The sequence below is a fragment of the Equus quagga genome, chromosome 6 (genome assembly GCF_021613505.1).
Source record: "Equus quagga isolate Etosha38 chromosome 6, UCLA_HA_Equagga_1.0, whole genome shotgun sequence".
NCBI classification, from domain to species: Eukaryota; Metazoa; Chordata; class Mammalia; order Perissodactyla; family Equidae; genus Equus; species Equus quagga.
The window spans coordinates 81,583,358-81,607,065 of NC_060272.1; the positions used below are offsets into that span (position 1 = coordinate 81,583,358).

The 23,708-nt window shown below is 40.9% G+C and overlaps 1 protein-coding gene across 4 annotated transcripts in view; it reads right to left on the reverse strand.

The window, feature by feature from the left end:
• PARP4 (poly(ADP-ribose) polymerase family member 4) overlaps window positions 1-23,702 on the reverse strand; it is a 129,677-nt gene extending 105,975 nt beyond the window's left edge. For 2 of the 4 annotated variants that reach the window (XM_046664101.1, XM_046664099.1), the window contains exons 1-10: window positions 23,611-23,702; window positions 15,552-15,684; window positions 13,610-13,811; window positions 12,269-12,335; window positions 11,331-11,406; window positions 8,674-8,787; window positions 6,138-6,287; window positions 5,431-5,568; window positions 4,261-4,434; window positions 2,915-3,075 (exon numbers count right to left, since the gene is read on the reverse strand). In XM_046664101.1, coding sequence (XP_046520057.1) covers window positions 2,915-3,075; window positions 4,261-4,434; window positions 5,431-5,568; window positions 6,138-6,287; window positions 8,674-8,787; window positions 11,331-11,406; window positions 12,269-12,335; window positions 13,610-13,811; window positions 15,552-15,683 — 1,214 coding nt within the window. In that variant the 5' untranslated portion in view covers window position 15,684; window positions 23,611-23,702. Of the gene's footprint in view, window positions 1-2,914; window positions 3,076-4,260; window positions 4,435-5,430; window positions 5,569-6,137; window positions 6,288-8,673; window positions 8,788-11,330; window positions 11,407-12,268; window positions 12,336-13,609; window positions 13,812-15,551; window positions 15,685-23,610 lie in introns of those variants that run through there. The other 2 variants (XM_046664100.1, XM_046664102.1) reach the window with 2 other exon arrangements.
• Window positions 23,703-23,708: the final 6 nt, after the last annotated feature.

The window sequence follows — 23,708 nt, forward strand, 5'->3', positions numbered from 1 at the left end:
GTAAGAAAGAAGTCAGGAGATTAAAGGTATTTTGGAGGCAGAACTGACAGAACACGGTGACGTGGGGTGAAGGGGAGAGAATCAGCAGTGGCGCTGGGTGGGGAGCTGAGACGGGAAGCACGGGGAAAGACTGGGGTCCTGCTGAGGGAGCGTGGCAGGCGCAGAGGAGTTCGAGAGCTTGCTAAGCGCGCCTCCCCCGCTCGCGTGTGGTGGGGTCCCGTTGGTAGCCTGGAAGTAGCTACCACAGGGGGCAGTATTTACACCACAGCCACCAGCAAACACGACAGATCAGAACTTTTATTTCAGAGAGCTGGTTTACCAGCATACCACTGGGTACAGAGAAGAATCAACAATTCAATTTGGGATATGTTCTACACCAAAATGTTAACCGTGGTTACATTTTCTCTGACTTATCTCTGGGTGGTGAGATTCTGGGTGGTCTTTACTTTTCTTTACATTTTCCTATATTTTTATTTTCTAAACTTTTAGCAAAGAATATGAATTTTATAACTAGAAAAACATTAATATGAAAAAATCATTATATTAGTGAAATGAAATGGAGAAAATCTGATTTTTCACAGCAGCTGACTCTCTCTAGGGCGAGCCTGCTTTTGCTGTATGAGTACTTTAACACTCAGGTGAGGGTGGGATCTCCAAGGGCTTGCTGAGTTACATTAGATGACTGAGCAGCACCCCCCTCCCCAGGGGTGGAGGACATACCTTTCCTTCCCTTTGACTCTCTGGAGAAAGCCAGTTACTGCCCTCCTTATTCTACCTTCATTGTTACTAGCCTCTTAATTAATATTAGATTCTAGCAAATACCTAGGGGAGGGTCAAAAGTCAAATCAAAAGAATTTGATTATACATAAAAGCAAAATCTGGAAAAGATCTACAGAAATGGATTTTTTTAATTGAGGTAAAGTTCACATATCATAACATGAACTATTTTGAAGTCTACAGTTTAGTGGTATTCACCACGTTCAAAATGTTGTACAACCACCATCTTTATCTAGTTCCAAAACGTTTCACCACTCCAAAAGAACAAGCCATACCCATTAGCAGTTAGTCTCCATTCTTCCCTCCCCCTGCACCAGGCAATCTGCTTTCTGTCTCCATGGATTTAATTTACCTATTCTAGATATTTCACATAAATGGAATCATACAATATGTGGTCTTTTGTGTCTGGCTTTTTTCACTTAGCATAATGTTTTTGAGGTTCCCCCAATATATTTTTATCACATTTTATAAATAAATATATATTTTTGTTCAATTATATGTATACACCATATTTTTGTTAATCCATTCATCCACTGATGGACATGCGGGTTGTTTCCACCTTTTGGCTATTGTGAATAGTGCTGCTATGCACATTCATGTACAAGCATCTGTTTGTGTACTTGTTTTCAGTTCTTTTTTGGGTATATAACTAGGAGTGGAACTGCTGGGGCATATGATAATTCTGTGTTTAATTTGTTGAGGAATCCCCAAACAGTAGCAGCACTATTTTACATTTCCACAAGCAATGTCTGAGGGTTCCAATTTCTCCAAATCATCATCAACACATATAATTTCCTTTTTTTTTTTTTAATATAACCTTCTTAGTGGGTGTGAAGTGGTACTGGGAATGGAATTTGATGATCACTGACCAAGGCAGGCAGAAACTAATTTTAGACAGGTCTGAATTAGTCTAGAAGAGAGACGTGGCTGGGCCTGGTTCTAGTAGGGTGCTAAAAACTAACTCTCAAAACAACAAAACCCACACACAGACCTGATTTGTAGCATTTGCTGATATCCACCGTGTAAATCCTCCCACCATAGCTGATTTCAAGTTACTAATGGTTTAACAATCAATTAACAAAATCCCTAAAAATTTAACAATTGGCCCCCGCAAGCTGGTACAAGTAGCTGCAATTCACTACCATTGGCTTTAAGGAGTGTGCAAGGCTGAAGAAAGGTAACCTGGTCTGTTATAATGAGATCCGAGAAAGACTTCAGGCAGAGAAGTGCTGCAGTGTAATGAATGACCAAACCAATGAAAGTCAGCCCCACCCTTGAGAACAATCAATAAATCTAGTTTCTGAACCTTGAAACTGGGTCTGGACTCTTAGCTGAGGTGATTCTACAAAGTTATTACCATCCAATAAAGGCTTATTTGAGCAGCTGATCCATCCGTTTGTTAGCTGCTACCTCAGAAACAGGAACATGCACAGTCAACAAGGAAACATGTAATTGACATTTCGGGCTGCTATAGCTGTTCACGTGTTTGCCACGTTTTCATCTGAGTGCTTCACGCCATGGAGTGGCCATTTTAGAAGCTGCCACGCCACATTCCTGCATTTTAAAATCTTAATTTAAGTGGATTTTCCTATGTAATACTCTTCAACACATAAACTCAGGGTCTGATCCCATGGCCGAGTGGTCAAGTTCCTGCACTCACTTCAGTGGCCCAGGTTTTCACCTGTTCGCATCCTGGGCACGGACACGGCACGGCTCAACAAGCCACGCTGAGGCAGCATAGCACATAGCACAACCAGAAGGACCTACAACTAGAATATACAGCTATGTTCTGGGGGGACTTTGGGGAGAAGAAGGAAAAAAAAAGGTTGGCAACAGATGTTAGCTCAGGGCTAAAAAACCCCCCCAAAAACCCATAAACTCAAATACCCTTTGATTTGAAATTTTAAAATTTAATTCTCAGCAAGATTAGGTAACCTTGAAATTAGAGTGGAATAGTAGGGAGTGTTTTCAAGCGTAGAACACTGCCCCATGCCCTATTATAAACAGAGAAGAAAGTAACTGGTCATCACAACATAGTTATCTTGTTACTGAGGATTAACTTATCCAAGTAATTCACATCAGAATGTGAAATAGTATTACAGAATAACAGATCCTAACATACTTCCTTTATACTTACCCGCAATTATCCTGCAATAACTCTTTTCTAACTCTGAAAAATTCTTCAGTGTTCTCTTCAACATGCTCAATTTTGCATCTCAAAGCTCGATATTTGGCAAGAGATGGTGGGTTGGGTTTGGCCAGATTCGTTTCACAGACATTAACCATGTCTCTTATTAGCTGTAGATGGAAAGGATACACAGACATTAGAATCACCACATATCAAAATATTTTTATCACTTTACACTTTCTCAAAAAAGATTGGAAAAATAAGCTTATCTCTCCAAAGCTTTTGATCAACAACTGCCTGTGCTGTAAGTAGCATGTTAAAGTGAGGGCAGCTGCCTCAGGGATAGCACAATACACGATAATAATACAGTTGCATTAGGATAGTGCATCTTGTTAATGCAGTGTTTTCACTTACATTATTCCTCTAATCTGCAGAAGTATTGAGGTGGGCACCATACACACCCTCTCAGAAGCAAGACTGACTGAGGTTCGTTACCCTGAGTGTTAGGCAAATCATTTTAAATGATTAGGAGTTTTAACTGTGGAAGGGTCCTTTATTATCTCATGTACTGGTTCATCGCACCTACTGATTTTTCACTTATCTTGGATTACAGATTCCTCTGGAAATCTGCTGAAAGCTATAATTTCCCCCAAACATGCAAAATTTCACATCTATAAACTCCTCTGAAGTCTAGGTCACGGATCTCTGATCTTGTCTTAATCCCTTTATGCACAGATGAGGCAACTCAGAGCCAGAGAGTGACAGTGGTCTCATCCAAGACACGCTGGCCGTCGCTCTGACCTCCTCTTTGCTGAGCCCTACTCCTTCCCCCCTAGCTCGGGGGAGACGGTCTGTTTCTGAGCAGTCACGGTAATTCCATTCTCCTCGCCAGCAGCTGGCTTAGGAATGCACACATGACTCAGTTCTGACCAAAGAAAGAAGAGTTTGCCAGGGGCTTCCTCTAAGAGACACAAAAAGAAATATTCTGGAGGAGATGCTATGAATTATTGCAGCTGTAAGATGGTTGTAAGGGAGCCGAGAGGGAAGAGGTCCCTTTACAGGAAGCACAGAGATGGGAAGCAGCTGCCTTGATGATAATGCTGCCTCTCAGTGCACTAGGCCAGCAGCCACCGTGCATCCGGACTTCCTGCTTTCCAGGGTGATCAGCAGCCTCACTGTTCAAGTCAGTTGCAGCTATCTGTTTCTTCTGCAGAAAGAATCCTAACTCATCTCCTGATCTGGAAAATTATCCTAGAGTGTAGCAATTTGTGATTCAGTGTCCCCTTATTCACCAGATTTGAAGAGAGCCCTCCCCCAACATATTTTAAATTGAATTCTATATTTCAGAGATTTACCTGGCAGAGGTCCTCTTTCTTCGCTAACAGTCTCAGGGTAATTTGTTCAGCTGTTGCACCTTTGTGAGGTACTAATCTGTAGAATTCCGTCATCATCTTTTGCAATTGTTCTTCTGTTTCTCCATTTTCCAGTGCCGTCTTTACGAGAAGGAGAATTCCCTCTGCCTTGCTCACCTGTAAATAAAAGATGATATATGCTTATTAAAATGAAATCTCGCTAATTATAGAAAAAGTGAAGGAACACATAAAAATATCTAAAATAGTTGTTAGGCCACAACTACTAGTTTTCTACTTGACACCTGCCATAAAACAAATGCAATGTTCACTGAAGCTGTGTCTCAGTGACTGGGATACCATGAGGAGCTTCCCCAAAGTGCTTGGCTTAACTAGAGGAAAGAACCAGAGCCTTGAATGTCTATATCTATGTATCTGCATCTACATCCACAGAGAGAGGAATGCTAATGCAACTGTGGGAGACTTGCCTTTCACACAAGAAATTTAGACAGATGTCAGAATCGAACTAGGAACAAAACCCTCCAGAACCTGTTTCTAATTATGCAAGTACTTCTTAGATTTTACCTCAAGAAACCTTTTTCTCCCTGATAGAAATTAGTTTGATTCCATAGAGGAAAACTGTCTATATTATATTAGGATGACAATGCAGTTGCACAAGTTGTCCCATTGGGAATATTTTGACTTGTTCTTTCACTCATATGTAATTAAAAGGAGCATTTTCTGGAGGGCCAGAAGCATGCCTGCCTATCCCTCAGACAGTCAGAAGGTACAAGACTCTGAAGCCATCACTATGAAGTGGATTAGGGTCTGAGCATCTAACTGAGGACCAAGAGCACTTATGTCCCCCAGGCCTGCTACAAATCTCCTGACCTAGAGAAGCAGGCCTCCCAATGAGCCGGCACCAAGCAGCCGAGCTTTGATCAGCAGCTGTGCCTGACATCTTACAGAGAGGAGGGTCTCGTTTCCTTGGAAGCTTATGATCCCCTCTGTGCTCTTGGTATTCCCCTTCTCCAGGGTAAGAAGAACGGACAGTCAGGAACACATCCAAGAACAACCAGACTCACACTCAAACATAAGTGGTATTATTTAAGCTAATAAGCCAGAAAGCAGGTTTGCCATGTCAGAGGTTGTATTTCAAGGACACACTTGACTTACATCATTAAGACTAATCCTGTTCACAGGCTGGAGGAGTGTGTGCTCCAGGTGGCCGAGAGCTTCTGCCCAAATCATCTCCACCAGATGGCTCACCTCTTGGCTCAGAGTGCTGGAATTTATTACCTCCTCCAACAGCAACTGCGACAACAAAACACAAAAAAAACACCAACAGAAAGTTTTCATGACTGGGTTTATTTAAAACCGAGATGAACAGAGGCATGAGAAGACACAACGAATCATAGCCTAGGAGGGTCGCCCGTAGCCAAGCAGCTATTAACACCGTGGGCCTCCTCTTCCTGCTCGTCTCTCCCTCCATCTCCTCCCTAGCCTCTTCTCTCATTCCTCCTTCTCTCGTTTATTCCCATTTTATTTTTCCTTTTGCCTTTTTCTTCACCCTGTAACTTTAAGGCCTGCCAGTGGCAGTAAAGGTTAAGTGGCATTAAGGGAAAAGGATTCCTGACTCCTGGCCTAGGTTATAATGAAATCCTTCGAAAGCTGTGAGGGCTGGTGCTGAAATAACCAGTAAGTTTTATGGCTCCTCCTGGGACTTACTTCCCACTCAGTTTCCACACCTTTCTGTGGGTCTGCCTTTCCTTTTCTTAACTCCTAGTCTTCTCTCCTGCCATTTTTCTATTTGTCATAAAGAAAACATTTCTATTAAAAGTATTCAATCAACAACACAAAATAACACGTATAAACACTCTTACTGCTTGCAATTTTTCAGATGCTAATTGGGTTGCTTCGGGTGTAAAATGTTCTCTTAGTAGAAATCCTTGTTTCTTCAGCTCTTCAATGAAATTTTCATAGTATTCGCTTGCCTCTGCAGAGGTTTTCTTTACAGATAACTGTCTTCTGGTCTGTGAATTACATATGCAGCCAAGTGTCAGGATATGAGGACACAGTAGCTTACTAATATATCAATCTTTACTGAACACCTACTGTGGCTCATGAGGACAGGAACACAAACAAGTCATCAGATCCCTGCCATGAAGGAGTTTGGAAACTAGTTTTTTAAAAGAATTACTTAAATCTTCAGTTCTTCACAAAACAGCCTAAAACGTGAAAGTAAGGGGGAAAAACCTGAGCAGGCACAACAGGCAGAAAAGACACATCTGATTCACTGGAGAGCCACTCAAACGTTCATTCAGAGACACCCCACTCTTCCTTTCCATACTATTCTAATTAGCTTTGAAGTCTGGCTTTCTAGCTTTTTAGAAATGAAAAAAATAAACTGGGGGGGGGCAGAAATGATTACTGTTAGAGGCAGGTACACAGTCAAAACAAAATGATAGCTACAAGCAAGGAGAAAGGCAGGAAAGCTCTTAGGTCATACAAATAATGCTAAAGGCAGGCAGCGAGGAGCCCTGTGGATAGGCACAAACAGCTTGCCTCATTCCAACCTGCCTATGGATGAGGCATTTTCTGCTCTGCCTGGAAATGCCTGCCCCTGTAGTGCGCAGGTATCCCACCATTAACCTCAGAGCCTGAAGGAGGATTCGCCCCAGCCGGGGTCCGTGATGTCCTTGTGGGGGTCGGCCAAGGCCCTGGCTCTGGGGTGTTCAGCCCCGGGGGAAGCCGGACTACTCACGACCCTGAGACACCGCCCCCCAACACTGGTGGCCCAGGATGCCTGTGAAACTTGGAAAAAAGAAGTATATCATGTTCAAGTTACTCCACTTAAGAATGCAGAGTTTACCATAATTTTGAAAGATTTCCATCAAAATGGTTTCATAAAGGAGAAGGGCAAGCTAGAAAAGCCTCCTCTGCAGAGCGGCTCCTACACTGCTGGTCAGGGAAGATGACTTCGCCCACGGCGGGCAGACTCACCCCAGGGGCCCCACCCGCGTTCTCAGACTCCGGCTGGCTGAGAGGGGAGGCTCCCTGGACCGGCTCTCACTACACAGGCAGGAAGGCACAGGATGGTCTTGCAGTGTTATAGTTTTCTTTTTCAACGAAGAAAAACAATCATGACACTTTCTATCATAGTTTTCAACTTGATTTTTACTTACTTTTTACCCCCACGACTAAATTTTCCACAAAATATAGTATATATTTTTGGGTAAAAGGTAATAGAACCCTTTCTCCTTCTTGGACACATCTGACCTTGGATTAACTCTTTATATCTGTTCGCATAGAAACCTGGTAAGGGTGGAACGTCAGCTATAATATTAGGCAAGTTTGTTTGGGTAATGGTGACCTCTTATTACTAAATTGCATCAGGACTGGGGGTTCAATGAATGACCCACAAATAGCAGGTAGGAAACCTGAGGCTGGGGGGTCCCTGTGAGTGGTGAATCGAATAACAGGCACTTTCTCTAAGGCATCTCGAACCTAGGCCCATGTTACAAGACATATGGGCTCCTGTGGGGTGGGGCTTCTAATTCAGGTGGATCCTGCACCCATCTGATGTGAGTTTCCTTCTTTGCCCCAGAGCTGACACATGGAGTGGGGGCAAACGAGAAGTGTCCAGAGCCAGAGCGAACCGCTGTGAGGACCACTCCCACTGAGGAGCACCTGTGCACCCTGCAGGCTGCTGTGTTTCCTGCCTGTAGGTCTGAAGGTCCAGACAGAAGACACCCTGATGGGTGTTGCAGCATTTTATTTGAACTTCAGGCATTAGTCTTGGATTAATTTTTGTTTCATAGTTGTTTCAGGTTGGAACCACGCCCTTGACTTAACACTGACTCATGGCCTCTGCCAAGCCCTTCCTGCCGTAACCAAGCGCAGAGCACTTCACATACACTGCAGTACCAGCTCTGCTACAGTGGATTAAAATCACGAATGCCTTGCTTCCTCCCAGGTGGTGACTTCCGAGGGGAGGGTGTGAAGAATTTTTTATCTTTGGGTCCCAGCGTCTAGTAGACTGCTTGATATACTTAATGAAGTGTGTGAATGGATTAAGTAGGTACTTGATAAAGTGTGTGAATGGACTGCTTTTAGAGGTGTATACATTGGGAGAATATTCCATAAGTGATTCAGAACAGGGGCAGGAACCCTGGCTGCCCTGTGCCTCAGTGAGTACTCTCCTCTGAGGAGAGCCCTGTGCTGCTGTGGTCAGGGGGCACTGTTCCCACCATGCTCTCCTCTCCTGCCGCATCCCAAGAGAGAACACATTTCCACTTTTCAAAACTATTTACCAGGTAAAAAGAAAAAGGTTAACAGATTGGCTGGTTCATCTACCAATTTTAAGGAAACTGGTTATGAACAAGGGTAAAACACAGGAATCAATATAAAGATCATTACCTCCGTGCCATCAGCCATGAGGAAGTGTGCAGATATGAGAAAAGCACGGTCCCTGGGGTCCTGGGAGCACTGCAGCTCCACCACGGCCAATTCCTGAGCTCCCTCCGTCCCAGGCTGGAAAAAAGGTTACTCTTTCATAAGCTGCATTTATTAAATAACAAACCACACATGCCATTTAAAAATGTTGATTATACAACTTACAAAAATCAGTTGCATTTCTACACACTAATAACGAACCAACAGAAAGAGAACTCAAGAATACAATCCCATTTACAATCACAACAAAAAGGATAAAATATCTAGGAATAAATTTAACCAAAGAGGTGAAAGACCTATACACTGAAAACTATAAGGTATTACTGAAAGAAATCAATGATGGCATAAAGAATTGGAAAGATATTCCATGCTCATGGGTTGGAAGAATTAACATAGTTAAAATGTGCATATTACCTAAAGCAATCTACAGATTCAGTGCAATCCCAACCAGAACCCCAATGACATTCTTCACAGAAACAGAACAAAGAATCCTAAAATTTATATGGAACAACAAAAGAGCCCAAATGGCCAAAGCAATTCAGGGAAAAAAGAATAAAGCTGGAGGCATCACAATCCTTGACTTCAAAATATACTACAAGGTTATAGCAATCAAATCAGCATGGTACTGTCACAGACACAGACACACAGATCAAAGGAACAGAACTGAAAGCCTAGAAACAAACTCACACATCTACGGACACCTAATCTTCAACAAAGGAGCCAAGAACATACAATGGAGAAAGGAAAGTCTCTTCATAACTGGTGTTGGGAAAACTGGATAGCCACATGCAAAAAAACGAAAATAGACCATTATCTCACACCATACGTAAAAATTAACTCAAAATGGATTAAAGACTTGAAGGTAAGGCATGAAACAATAAAACTCCCAGAAGAAAATACAGGCAGTACACTCTTAGACATCGGTCTTAGAAGGATCTTTTTGAATACCATGTCTACCCAGGCAAGGGAAACAAAAGAAAAAATAAACAGATGGGACTTCATCAGACTGAAGAGCTTCTGCAAGGCAAAGGAAACCAGGAACAAAATGAAAAGACAACCCACCAACAGGGAGAAAAATATTTGCAAATCATATATCCGACAAGGGGTTAATCTCTAAAATAATTAAAGAACTCACACAACTCAACAACAAAACAAAATCTGATCAAAAAATGGGCAGAAGATATGAACAGATATTCTTCCAAAGAAGTTATACAGATGGCCAACAGGCACATGAAAAGATGTTTGACATCACTAATCATCAGGGAAATGCAAATCAAAACTACACTAAGATACCACCTTACGCCTGTTAAAATGGCTATAATCATTAAGATAAAAAACAACAAATGTTGGAGAGGATGTGGAGAAGAGGGAACCCTCATCCACTGCTGGTGGGAATGCAAATGGGTGCAGCCACTATGGAAAACAGTATAGGGACCTCTCAAAAATTAAAAATAGAAATACCATATGACCCAGCCATCCCACTACTGGGTATCTACCCAAAGAACTTGAAATCAGCAATTCAAAGAGACTTATGCACCCCTGTGTTCACAGCAGCATTATTCACAATAGCCAAGATGTGGAAGCAACCCAAGCGCCCATCAACAGATGACTGGATAAAGAAGATGTGGTATATAGGTAATGGAATACCACTCAGCCATAAAAAAAAACCAACAACACAAAATCGTCCCATTTGCAACAACATGGATGGACTTTGAGGGAGAAAGACAAACACTAGATGATTTCATCCATATGTGGAAGACAAACAAACACACAGACAAAGAGAACAGATTAGTGGTTACCAGAGGGGAAAAGGGTTGGGGGGTGGGCTTAAGAGGTGAAGGGGCACATTTATATGGTGACCGACAAATAATAATGTACAACTGAAATTTCACAATGCTGTAAACTATTGTGACCTTAATAAAATTTAAAAAATTGTTGATTATAAAACTAATACATGTTCATTTAAAGATATAATTTAGAAAATACAGAAAGTATAAAGAAAAAATAAAAATCAACTGAAATCATACTACAGATATATAATCACTATTACTATTTCGGTATATTTCTCTCCTGTATTTTTACTATAGATATATCTGTATACAGTTAAACTGTTACCACTTTTCATATTTTCTTTATCACAGAGGGAATGTTAGTTTCAAGTTATATTTTATTAAAATATCTAAAAAATACGAATACAGCATCATTTTGAATGCTAGTGTTAATTTACATTTGTGTGATGGAGAAAAAATTTTTTGTTTTTCTTTTTAAAGAAAAGTAATGGAAGTTCAACATGGTATAAACACTTTGTGTCAAATCTACTCTTAAAATACAAGAAACTGTTAATAACAGGGAGGAGGACCTTTATTTTTAATGTCATATTAATATTTTGTATTGTTTACATTTTTATTATGAACATGCATTGCTTTTATAATAAAAACACAAAAATTAAACATTAAATTTCAAATGTAAAAATTTTCTTGACCTTTAAAAGTCACCTCATATATTAAAGAATATTTATTCAGGATATGCACAACTTTCAAAACAACGAGAAAATTATCCAACAGGAAAAATAATCAGAAGATATTCAAACAGGTTTTTTTCCAAATAGCAATGACTCTTACTTTTTCCAAGGAGTTATATTTTGCAACTTCAAAATCTTGAGGAAAATCAAGAATTTCAACATTGTCTGTATAAAACCTGAAATTCACATAATTAAAAATTTACTAAAGAGTAAAAATGGACTAAACAGAATTTCAATAAAATTTTTCTTGTATCTCTCCTAACTCCACACACAATCTATTTCAGGGCCCTCCCGCCTCGTCGGATAGTCTGACAGTCGTTGAGAGGCCTGGCGCAGCGACCGGGCTCCTCTTCCTATCACTGCGCCCCCGAGACACTCAGCGCCCCCTAGACACTCAGCGCCTGCTAGAGCCAGGCGGCCTGCCTGCCCCCTTGATTCCAACCCCTGCAGGCGGGGTCACTCCAGACAGGCCCACACCTCAGCTACCCTTTAAAATAAAGATGTCAGACTTAGAATAAGCTGTACTTTTAATTTGGATATTTGTCCTCTCTTTTAACACTACTATTAGCAAATAAAATAAGACCAAATGTGAGGCCTAATTGATGCTGCAGTTTTGGGTACACTTTCAAAAGGTATACAGAACTTTAGACTCATGCTCCATTTGCGGAAAACTATTATTATTTCTACTTTTTAAAATATTAAGTAGAGAGTAATGAACTGTCTTTACTCTAAAGGCTGTTCAGTAAGGAAACAGAGTGAGCAGACTGCCCAAATCTCATCTCCAGTGGTTTTTCTTTTTTAAAATCAATCTAACAATATGTCCAATCTCAAATAATAATGAGAAGATAAAAATAATTATCACTGTACTAGTTGAAGTAAAAAGTCTTAAATAAATAAAAACAATAAAGAATTAGATAAGCAAGATAAATGAAAACACTACAAAAATATACTGATATACTAATAGTGTTATAATACTGTGCTTGAGGTTTAGAAAACATTTTGCAAACTGCCAAGTCCTAATGATCCAAAGTAGATTACTTAGTGACTTCCACAACATTCTCCTTCTCTGTGGAACTGTCCAGGGATAGATCATCTGTTTTCACTTCTAAAATTAAAACAAACAAAACATTTGTTTACTACTCTCAGATTTATTGTTAAGATTCTTGAATACGGGTCATATTTACCATAGTATTCTACTTTTTTAGGTGTCCTTAAATTAGCTATAGTTATTGGTAATCTAAAGACAACAAAGTGGGAGAAGAGGAAGGGAGATTAGAAGATATTGAGAAAATATCATTATAATTCTACTTTAATAGACACGTGAGGAGAATTCTAATGTAATCCTACGGCAAGCATAGTTATGCAATGCATTTCTAATATACTACAAGGTCAGGATGAGTTCCTGAGAGCCACAATGTCACAAACAAAGGAACTGGGGATGTTCTAGTTTAGAGGAGGGAAATTCAAGGGTTCCCACGTGAGGCCGAATAATTTTTGCTTCGTATTTTTCCTATAGAGGAATTGTAACACTAGCATTATGATATATAGGAATAACTCCTTTAATGCAAAGATTTTTTTCCAATTTTAATTACGCTATCGAGATCTCAACGATCATCAGTGTATTTGTAGTAATTCTGGATCTGACTGTATTACTCTGGATGTTGAAAAATGTTTTCAACGGACAAGGAGTTTACTCTCCTGCCTATTTTGTTTCAGCTACCACTTTCCGAGACAGTAAGAAAGTCTGAGGACAGTATTTCTGCACAATCATTTGTCTAAAGAGGCTGCACCACACCAAAACATTTAGATTTCTAAAATTCTTATAAATAATACAATTGCTATCGTACATGATATCTAACATATATCATGTGCTTACTAGAAATTAATATTTACCAGAATTGCTTGACTTTTGATGCGACTCATGAGGAGTACATTTCTCTGTGTCTAAAGGCTTTCTTCTTGGCCAGATTTCAAAATAAAATCTGGGTTTATAAAGGAGGCATGTTTCTTTTAGAGAGATGGTCTTTTGGGAAAAACTTCTTTAGCAAAAAGCTGGTCATAAAATTTCCAGTCATTAGGTTGTAGTGATAATTTTTTAACACAAAAGGTTCTTCCCCCACCCAGTTAAAATTACACACCAAGCTTTCTGAGATTATCAGTGTTTTTGTAGTCATTTTGAATCTGACCACACTCGAGTGGATACTGATAAATCTATTTCTATTGCTAAAGTAGTCTTTTGTCCTTCACTATTTTGTTTCCCATTTTCTGAGATAATGAGAAACCTAATTATTTTCATAGTATTTCTAGACCATCCTTTGTCTATAACATCTTTGACTAAAGCACCTATAATACATTAAGCGCTTGATATGAAATGCTTACCAAGACTGCTTGCCTTTTGACAGGGAGGTGGTGTGAGGTCCACTGACTTATTAGGATCATAATTCTTTACATCCAAGAGCGTCCTTTCTTTGACAGAGTCCCATATAAACTCTGGGTTTGCAATATGGATGTGGTTCTTTTGGAGAGAGTTCAGTTGATACTGGCTCAGAACATCAGCACTGTCTAAGATTATATGTGTGCACTAAGAAAAAAAGAATCAATTCCATATGAATAAGTAAAAAGAAAAATTATTTGTATCTGTAATTTTCACTCTTAAGAAGTCTTATTTGAAGGTAATTTGTAACAATTTTTCTCAGATTTCTAAAACTCTTATAAATAATATAATTTTTAGTTACGCAAAGTTAAAGAAAAAGTTTTTAAAGAGTATGGATGTGGATGTACCATAACTGATTAACCAACCCTAGAGGTGGTTTCCAAATTTTCACTAAACAATGCTGTGCCGAACATCTTCATATGCTTGTTTAATTATTTCCTTAAGAGGGGAATGAGAGGTTCAGAGGGTATTCATTATTTATTTATCTTAATTTGTAATTTTATTAATTTATTTTTGGATAAACAGTATACACGCATTGCTGAAAATCTAAAAGTAAAATAATAAGTTAAGCAGTGTTCCCAGCTCCTCTTCCCAGGGGCAGCTGTCGTGACTTGTTTCTCAGGTGTCCTTCTACAGCTCTTCTATGCATAGGCAACACACATCTAAGCACACAGCCCTTCTTTTAGCCACAAATGGCTGAACACACTGGTCTGTACTTGCTTTTCCACTTAATTTATCTTGGAGATCATTCCTCGCCACTACATATCAAGCTGTCTCCTTCATTATAATAGCTGGTATGCACATTTCAAATGTTTATATACATTGGCAAAATAACTCCCAAAAAGGCTGCACTCACATATGTAAGAATTTCCAAAAAATGAGAGACCATGTTGGCATTCTCTCCCTGGAAGATAAACTGAGAAGGTCTAACAGGCATGAATTATTCATCTATCCACAGAAATGGTGAGACAGGCTGTGTAAGGAAAGTATACACAATTCTGCCTAAACTGGAGGTAAACAGGGACATTCCATTTCTGATATTCATAGGCAAACTACTAAATTCCAGAGAAGCACCAAGCATCCAGCTGGAGTAAAACATGCTACACAGAACAAATCAGCCTCCCCTTCAGCAAGTCCCAGGGCTGTGGCCCAGGAAGCGGCAGGCTGAGTCAACCCCATCAAGAGGGAACCCCCAATGAGGGAAAAGCAACCGATACAGGCAAGGTCCTGCATTTGCAGGCCTGGAATCCAACGGCTCTGGACTTCAATTTTACTTCTCATGATGAGGTGGTTAAAAAAAAGGGGGTTGGCTTTAATTATTTTCAGGATTTCCTCCAACTGTGAAATTCTATATCTAAACTGCCAGACCTACAGTTCATTTCAAGAGAGGGAGGGTAGCTCCCTTCGGCTTTTAAATAAACAAAACAAACAGTACAAGCTGTACCACAAAGATCAGTTCAGACTGCATGTTTTCCTTCTGTCCTCTATGAGTCACACAGACAGTATCACTCCAGTATTGACAGCCTGGTGAGTGACCATATGGAGTGCTTTTAGCAAATGCTGTCCTGTAACTTTTCTCCTTCGAGAATAGATTTGGCTGGTCTGAAATTATTTCTGTTTATGTCTTCAGCTGTGCTCTAATAGTATCAGATTCCATGCATGTGGGCTTGTCCTACAGCTCACGGGAACAGGGGGAAGATGGCACTAGGCGGTGTTCCCTCTTCCGCCTCTCCTCAGCCCAACTTCCCTGGCGGCCATATCCCAGTTTCTCCTGCCTTCACTAACTTTCTCCTGCTGCCAGTTTTCTCTGCTTACTCTTCTAACCATGACCCCTGCTCCCTTAACGCATAATGTTTATCATACAGTTTTTATGAAATTTGCAAATACCTGAGGATTTAATAAAAAGGAAAATTTTCCACCATTTTCCTTAATGTCAGTTTGTAGCTTTTTCTTCTGTTGACGAGGTAAGTGCTTGACTTTCAAACAGAAGGTACAATTTGCAAAGATTCCTACAGTCATCCTGCAGGAAAAAAAAGTTTCAAGTCAGTTTTTAAGGATTCTCTTTTCAGTAAATATAACTGACAGTGAATTTAGAATTGTTTTACATGTAAACTGTGAGAAAGGCGGACATTATTTTTTAAAAACATATTGCACTTATGTTATGTAGTCATGTGTCACTTAACGATGGGGATACATTCTGAGAAATGTGTTAGGCAATTTTGTCCTGCAAACACGATAGAGTGTACTTATACAAACTTAGATGGTATAGCCTACTAAACGCCTAGGTAGTAATGGTATAGCCTATTCTAGCCTACAAGCTTTAGAGCATGTTACTGTACTGAATACTGTAGGCAACTGTACCACAATGGTAGTATTTGTGTATCTAAACATAGAAAAGGTATAGTAGAGCCAACCCCGATGGCCTCGTGGTGAAAGTTCAGCACATTCTGCTTCAGCAGCCCGAGTTTGGTTCCTGGGTGCAGAACTACACCACTCACCTGTTACTAGCCATGCTGTGGTGGCAGCTCACATAGATGAACTAGAAGGACTTACAACTAGAATATACAACTACGTACTGGGGTCTTGGGGAGGAAAAAAAAAAGAGAGAGGACAACTGGCAATGGATGTTAGCTCAGGGCGAATCTGTCCCAGCAAAAAAACCCACAAAAGGTCCAGTAAAATCACAGTATAAAGATAAAAAATGGTACACCTGTATAGGGCACTTACCATGAATGGGCCTTGTGGTACTGGAAGTCGCTCTGTGTGAGTGAGTGAGCGAGCGAGCGAGTGGTGAGTGATGTGAGGGCATAGGGTGTTACTGGGCACGACTGTAGACTTCACAAACACTGTACACTTAGGCTCCACTAAATCAGTTTAAAGATACTTATCTTTCTTCAATAATAAATTAACCCTGGCTTACTGTTATTTCTTTACTTCATGAACTTTTAAACTTTTTGACCCTTTTGTAATAACACAGCTTAAAACACATATTGTACAGCTGTACAACAATACTGTCTTTCTTCATACCCTTATTCTATATTTTTTCTATTTAAAAATTTTTTTTTTTTTTTACTTTTTAAGCTTTTTGTTAAAAACTAAGACACAAACATACAGAAACACCACTCTGATATTAGGATGAAGATCACCAATAAAGGAAGATATCTGGGAGCATTATCAACAAGAAGCAAAATCTTGAAAAGTATGTTACTCTCCAAACAGTACTTCTCCATTTCGCTGGCACAGCAATTCAGGAGGCCATCTTGGGAGAGGAGCTGGGTCATCCATGACTTTACTGGCAGTGTGTGCTGATCAACATGCTCGAAGGCCGTGGGGTTCTCACTGTGCCAGATCACTTGGGTTTCAATTTGTAGCCTGCAACACTGCCCCCAAGCAAGACTGTTCTCCTGTCCTTAAAAGCCTTGAAACCTGGCACTGACTTGGCCTCCTCATGGCTGAAAGTCACTTCAGCATCTGTTTCCAGAATAGGGAGGTTTCATCCATACTGAATGGTAAGTAATTTTCCTCCACAATCAGCTTATCTAGAGTTTCCAAAAATTCTTCAACTGTCTTCACATCAGCACTCGCAGACTCACCACTCACTTTCTCGTTGTGTAATGAGTAACGATTCTTGAATCCTTTTAGCCACCCAGAGCTAGCAGTGAATTCAACATCCCAGTTGGGTCCAGCCTTTTCTTTCAACATTGCGCACAAACTGTTTTCTTTGGTTGTGATCGTCATGGTGCTGAGATACACTTCTGTGTCTGGTCTTCAATCCAGGTTATTAGAACTTTCTCCATGACGGATAGAGGCCCTTCTTGGGCTTTTGTTAGTCTTGTTACCTTCAATGGAGCAGATCCTTTAACAGCTTCTGTCTCTTTGTTCTCATTCTTCAAAATCGTAGCTATGGTGGAATGGGACATGCCTGACTGGTGAGCAATAACCGTCACTGATTTTCCACCTTTGTGGTCCTTAATCACTTTAATTTTGTTTCCAGGTAAATCATTCGACGTGGCCTCTTACCAGAAACATTAGCAGTGAATTTTGTATGGTTAGGGGCCGTGATAAACAAAACAACACAAGATTAAGTCAAGCACAAGAGAAGATGATGCAATCCAGAGACACCGTAAACACGAGATATATGAGGCTGCTGCTGGCATAACACAGTATTCTGTTTACAGTAAACTTCTTTTCAATCAGTAGAAAGAATACAGTCTAAAATAATGATAAAAAGCATAGCATAGTAAATATATAAACCAGTTACATAGTCACTTATTATAATTATCAAGTATTATGTACTGTACATAGTATGTATGTCCTATACTTTTACTGAACTGGCAGTGCCGTAGGTTTGCTTACACCAGCATCGCCACAGACACGTGAGTAACGCGTTGCGCTACAACAGCATGAGGAGCTGGGGATGTGTCAGCTCCACTGTAACTTTCTGGGACCACTGTCATATACGGAATCCACTGTTGACCAAAACGTAGTTATGGGTACATGACTGTAATCAGAAAAATTTGACATCCTCCGAGCTTGGAATATGTATGTTGGTTTTAGAATCATTTCTATCCTTTAAGGCTGGTATTATGACACTAAAAAATCCTTTTGTATAGGCTCATAACATACATCTTAATGAACACATGACAGATTTCAGTTACAGATCAAGTGTGTGGTTTATGAATATAGAAGCATTTATTTCTAAATTAACATTATGTGATAGTGAAAGCATGGATTTTTTTCTTTTTTCTTTTTCCTGCTTCTCCCCAAATCCCCCCAGTACATAGTTGTATACTCTAGTTGTGGGTCCTTCGAGTTGTGGCATGTGGGATGCCGCCTCAGCATGGCCTGATGAGCAGTGCCACGTCCGTGCCCAGGATCTGAACCGGCGCAACCCTGGCTGCTGAAGCAGAGCAAGTGAATTTAACCACTTGGCCACCAGGCCAGCCCCGAAACCATGAATTTTTATATATAATTTTTCTATAAATTCAAAGAGACTTATTAGTTATGTGGGTTTCTGTTAAGCCATTCTGGAGAAAAACTGAACAATTAGCAATAAAAATGTACAACTTATGTTTAAATGAAAGACATATATATATATATACACAAACACGTTTGAAGTTGATTTAATTTCTTTAACTATGTCATACATTCCCACATATAGGAAAGAACTACTTCTAAGAAAAGTAAGCATATTTTGAATTGAAAGAAATTTTATGCGTATTTAACAATAAACGAATAAATGGTGAGATATTGGGTTTAATTCACGGTAGCCATTTGTCAGTTTTTTAAAACTGAAGTCATCTCTAGCAGGTTCCCCAGAGTAAGCTGGTGTCTCATGAAACGCAGTTCCTGGGTCTGATTTGCACTCAAAGAAAGTTAGCTAGCAGGTTCCTGGCAGGCTCTAGGACCGCCCGTGCTGCAGGCTCCAAGGGCGCCTACTGGGCCCAGCTTCCGAGAACACACTTAGGGTTCCACGTTCCTCCTGCTCCATCTGCCTTTGAACGTCCCATTCTCCCAGGTTGGCGTCCCCACTCCAGGCCCTTTGCCTGAGCAATGTGCCCATTCCTTGAGGCCCTGAATGCTGTCTATATATGCAGACAAAATGCCCACTACCTCCCCAAAGCAGGCACCTCAGATGTGCCAAGTTCCCAACCTAGGCCTCCCCGTGCACCCCTCTTTGGCAAGTGGCTGCCATGTCTAGCTGGAAGCTCAAGCCACCAGGTGGTATCCTTGATTTCTCCCCCTCTTCCCCTCCTGCCATCAGCACCTCTTGTCTTCACTGCCCCAGAACAGAGCTAGAATCTCCCCACTTTCTCCATCTCCACTGCCTCCTTGGCCCAAGCCCCCATCAGCAGATTCCTTACTCGTCTCCCTACTTCTGCTCCTCTCTGCCTCTAATCTCTTCTCCAAGCTGTAGCTTGAGTAACCTTTTTTTTTTTTGAAAATTACATTTCAAATGAAATTCAAATTTCTTACTTCAAGGCCTGGCCTCTCTCCCCAGCCTCATCCTCCACCTCTCTCTCTCTCTGCCCTGGTCACACTGGCTTTTTCTTCAGGTTGGCAAAAACCCCAAGCTTGGTCCTCAGGGCCTTCACACATGCTGTTCCTTCTCCCGGGGACCCTTCCCTGCTAACCCACCCCACACTTGTATATCCCACCCAGGACCCGGTAGTATCTGTCCAACAAACGGACAAATTAGAGGTTCACACTTTTTTTTTGTCTTATGGGTTCTGGTTAAACTGAAGTCCCTCAACTTAATTCTGTCTTTCCATAGCATTAATATTTACTAGTTTCATATGTGTTGATTGTTTTATACATTCAAATTTATTCATAATTATCATTGTTTATAGATGGGCGAGATGATGATGGATACTGTGAAAGATGCTAGACTACACTATTTAGGTTAATCTGTCTTGCTCTTAATCTCTGAAAGTTAAATAGCAAACAACAAACAAAACACTAAAACTCTCTAATGACTCTTCAACAATTTTCAGGACAGCCTCTATGCTGGACAGGGCAGGCTAAGCGGGCGTGGCTGCTCAGATCCACTTCTGACTTGTCCTCCATGAGTTCTTAAGTCCTCTGACCTGTCGTTTAAAAAATGTTTTCTAATAGAAAAGTAATTCATTCTCACCTTAGAAAATACAGAAATGTGTAGCAACAGCAAAATAATCTCAAAACCTGGGGCCATGTTAACTTTTTTTTGTGGCTTTTTTTTTCCAGGCTTTTTTTTATGTGTATATACTGTAATGGGCTATATTATTATCAAAATTGAAATCATACTATTTTCACGATAACTATCTTGCATTTTATGTCAGGGTTTTATCTTTAGCATTTTATCATTAGACATTCTTGGAAACATTTTTAATAGAGGCTACCTTAGATATGCACCATAAATGAACTATTCCTATATTGTTGGGTAATCAAATTGTTTCTAAATTTTAGTATTAAAAACAAAGCTGTGATGTACATCCTTATATGTAAATTTTTGTTTGCAACTCCAACGATTGTCTTAGAAAACAAAGTCTTTAACAGTACTCAAAGAGTTTAAATAATTTTTATTCTTGTGAAATTATATTACTTTTCAGTTTTAGCTTAAATTGTATTACTTTCATTTTGCTTAAATTTCCTAATGTATTAGGAAATTCCTATGTATTTGTCTTTTTAAAAATAACTTCTCCCCCAAAGTTAACCATTATGAAGAAAAATAAAAAACACCCACAGTGATGGAAATGTTCTAAACTAGATTGTCATGATGGTGCACAACTTGGTGAATTTATTGAAATAAATCTTTGAATCATAAAATTAAAACGAGTGAATTTAATGATATGTAATTTTATTTAAAATCTTTGAATCATACAATTAAAATGAGTGAATTTAATGATATGTAAATTATACCTCAATAAAGGTGTTTCTAAAAAAAGCATCTATGATCTCTCCATCTAGAAATAAGCCCACTGTTGATATTTTGATATCTCTTTCTGGTATTATTTTTTCCTGTATCACTTATATTTTATGTTATTTTTATAAAAATACATATTACTTATTAATATTGTTTATTTAATTTTATAGCCAGTTTCTCTCATCTTTTTTTCTTTTTGAGGAAGATCAGCCCTGAGCTAACTACTGCCAATCCTCCTCTTTTTGTTGAGGAAGACTGGCCCTGAGCTAACATCCGTGCCCATCTTCCTCTACGTGATATGTGGGACGCCTACCACAGCATGGCGTGTCAAACGGTGCCATGTCCACACCCAGGATCCGAACCGGCGAACCCTGGGCCGCCGAGAAGAGGAACGTGGGAACTTAACCGCTGCACCACCAGGCCGGCCCCCTCTTAACTAACTTTTAATGAGAATTTTCCCATATCACTAAATATTCTTTGAAAATATTTATAGTAGCTACATAAGCTTGGTGTTATTTAACTCTTCTCTAAGTCCTCAGATATTTGGTTATTTAAAATTGTTCATTACCATAAACACACTTTGAGGAAAATATTTGTACACACATTTTTGGCGAAATCTCTGTCACTGTTTCCTTAGAATATAAAGTTAGAAGTGGAATTAGTGGATCAAACACTATAGATACTTTTCAGCCTTTTTGTGTGTGTGTGTGGTAAAATGTACCTAACATAAAATTTATGCTTTTAGCCATTTTTAAATGTACAGCTCAGTGGCATTAAGTACATTCACATTGTTGTGAAGCCAGAGCATAATAAATATTATAAACATAAATCTCTGGCCCATTCTTAGCGGCTGAGGCCACGTGGGAGGTAGAGAAACTACCACTCCAAATTCTGTGAAATCTCAAGTCAGGCCTTGGCTTCTCTCTTCCTGCCCACGGTACCTGGGGTCTCTCTCAAGGCCTAGCCTCTTGGAGTCAGCAGCTTCCTGACAGACCCGCGCCACTAGTCTCTTCCTCCTTTGCAAGCTTTCTCTAAGCAACAGTCAGCTTCCGTTCCTGTTTCCACCAGGGCTTCTGTATGTATGAGATCTGTTGGGTGTCCTCCACCCCTCAGGCCCTGTTTTAGGGGCACCAGACAATGGCACACAGCCCCAGCTCCTGAGAAACTCAGCATTCCCTTCACAAATTCAGGGCTACACAATCCAGAAACTGCTGGAGCAGCTGGGAGCAAGAGGCTTCCTGCCTCAGTTTCATGTCTTTAACAACTGGCATCTTCTTCTGTCAAGAGCCTCAGGGTCTCCCTATGCAGAAAGCCTTGCTGGAACTCCCCTCGCTCTGATTCGCTGCCTGGCTGTGCCCTCCCGACAGCCCCACAGCCGGCAGGTTTAAGCACACACCTCTCTACAATCACTGGCTGTTTTCCACTCTTAGCATTATCAGTTTCTCCAGAAGGGCCAATCCTACGTGACGGGCTGTGCCCTGTTTACCTTTCTATCCCTAGAATCTAGACCACTTTTGGTACACAGTAGGCATTCAATACATGCTTGCTTACTAGAATTCTTTCACCTATCAATTAAGGGCTAGGATTACAGAAAAGCCTTTTGATACTATTTGCATATTCGGACTCCAATGGCGTCAATACCGCACCTCCCTAATGGGACTATTAACCCCTAAGAAGTAAGGCTACCTCCGTCGGCACTGCTCCCACTCCCACGGCATGCTACAGCTGAGCATACAGAGGGGACCCAACAAGTGCTAACTGAAGAAACGGTCGTCACATATAATGAAAGAATCCGCAACATGCTCATATTCAGAGAATTTCTCCTTTATCTTAACACCACATTTTAAATGTTTTTATATGTTTATTGTCATTTGGCAATCCAGAATCGAAAGGCTGAACATTCAGCAAAGCCCTGTTTTTCTAGAAGCCGACATTTACCCACTCAGTCCCCTAGATGAGTCATTCGGAATTATCCGTAGAATATTTAACTGATTTCCAGGTTTTCAGTGTTGTACTTCAACAAGCACGTTAAGTGTTTCTATCACGGTGTTCCTAACTACTCCCGAAGTCAGATTATATTCCCTGATAGTTCACTAAAATACTGTATTTTTTGCAGAAGTTTCCTTTGAAATCTAACTTTCAGAACAAAGGCTGTCTGGCATATTAGAGATAAGAAACACCGAGGTCTGCAATGCGCTCATTCTGCAGAGCGCGGGACGCGTCCAGACACCCGGACCGAGCGCCGGCTCTCCCGGGTGTCTCTGACCTGTTCCGTCGCAAGGCCGCACCAGATCGCCGCAGCGTCGCGAGCCCGCGCCCGCACCAGATCGCCGCAGCGTCGCCCGGCCGCGCCCGCGCGAGCACCGCCAGCCCCCAACAGCCAGCCCTCGAAGACCGCTGCGCGACCGCGTCGGCGAGGCGGACGGAGTGAGCCCGTTTCTCCTGCGGGAGGTCGGTGCGGCCACCTTCCCCGCCCGACCACCCGCACCCGCGACGGCGACCGGCCTGGGCCGGGGTGGTCGGCCACAAGCGGCGCCCACGCACCTGCCTGAGAATCTGGCCCGCTCCTGCTCCCCGCTCCTGCTCCCCGCTCCTGCTCCTGCTCCTGCTCCCCGCTCCGGGCGCTTCCGGATCCCGGGCGC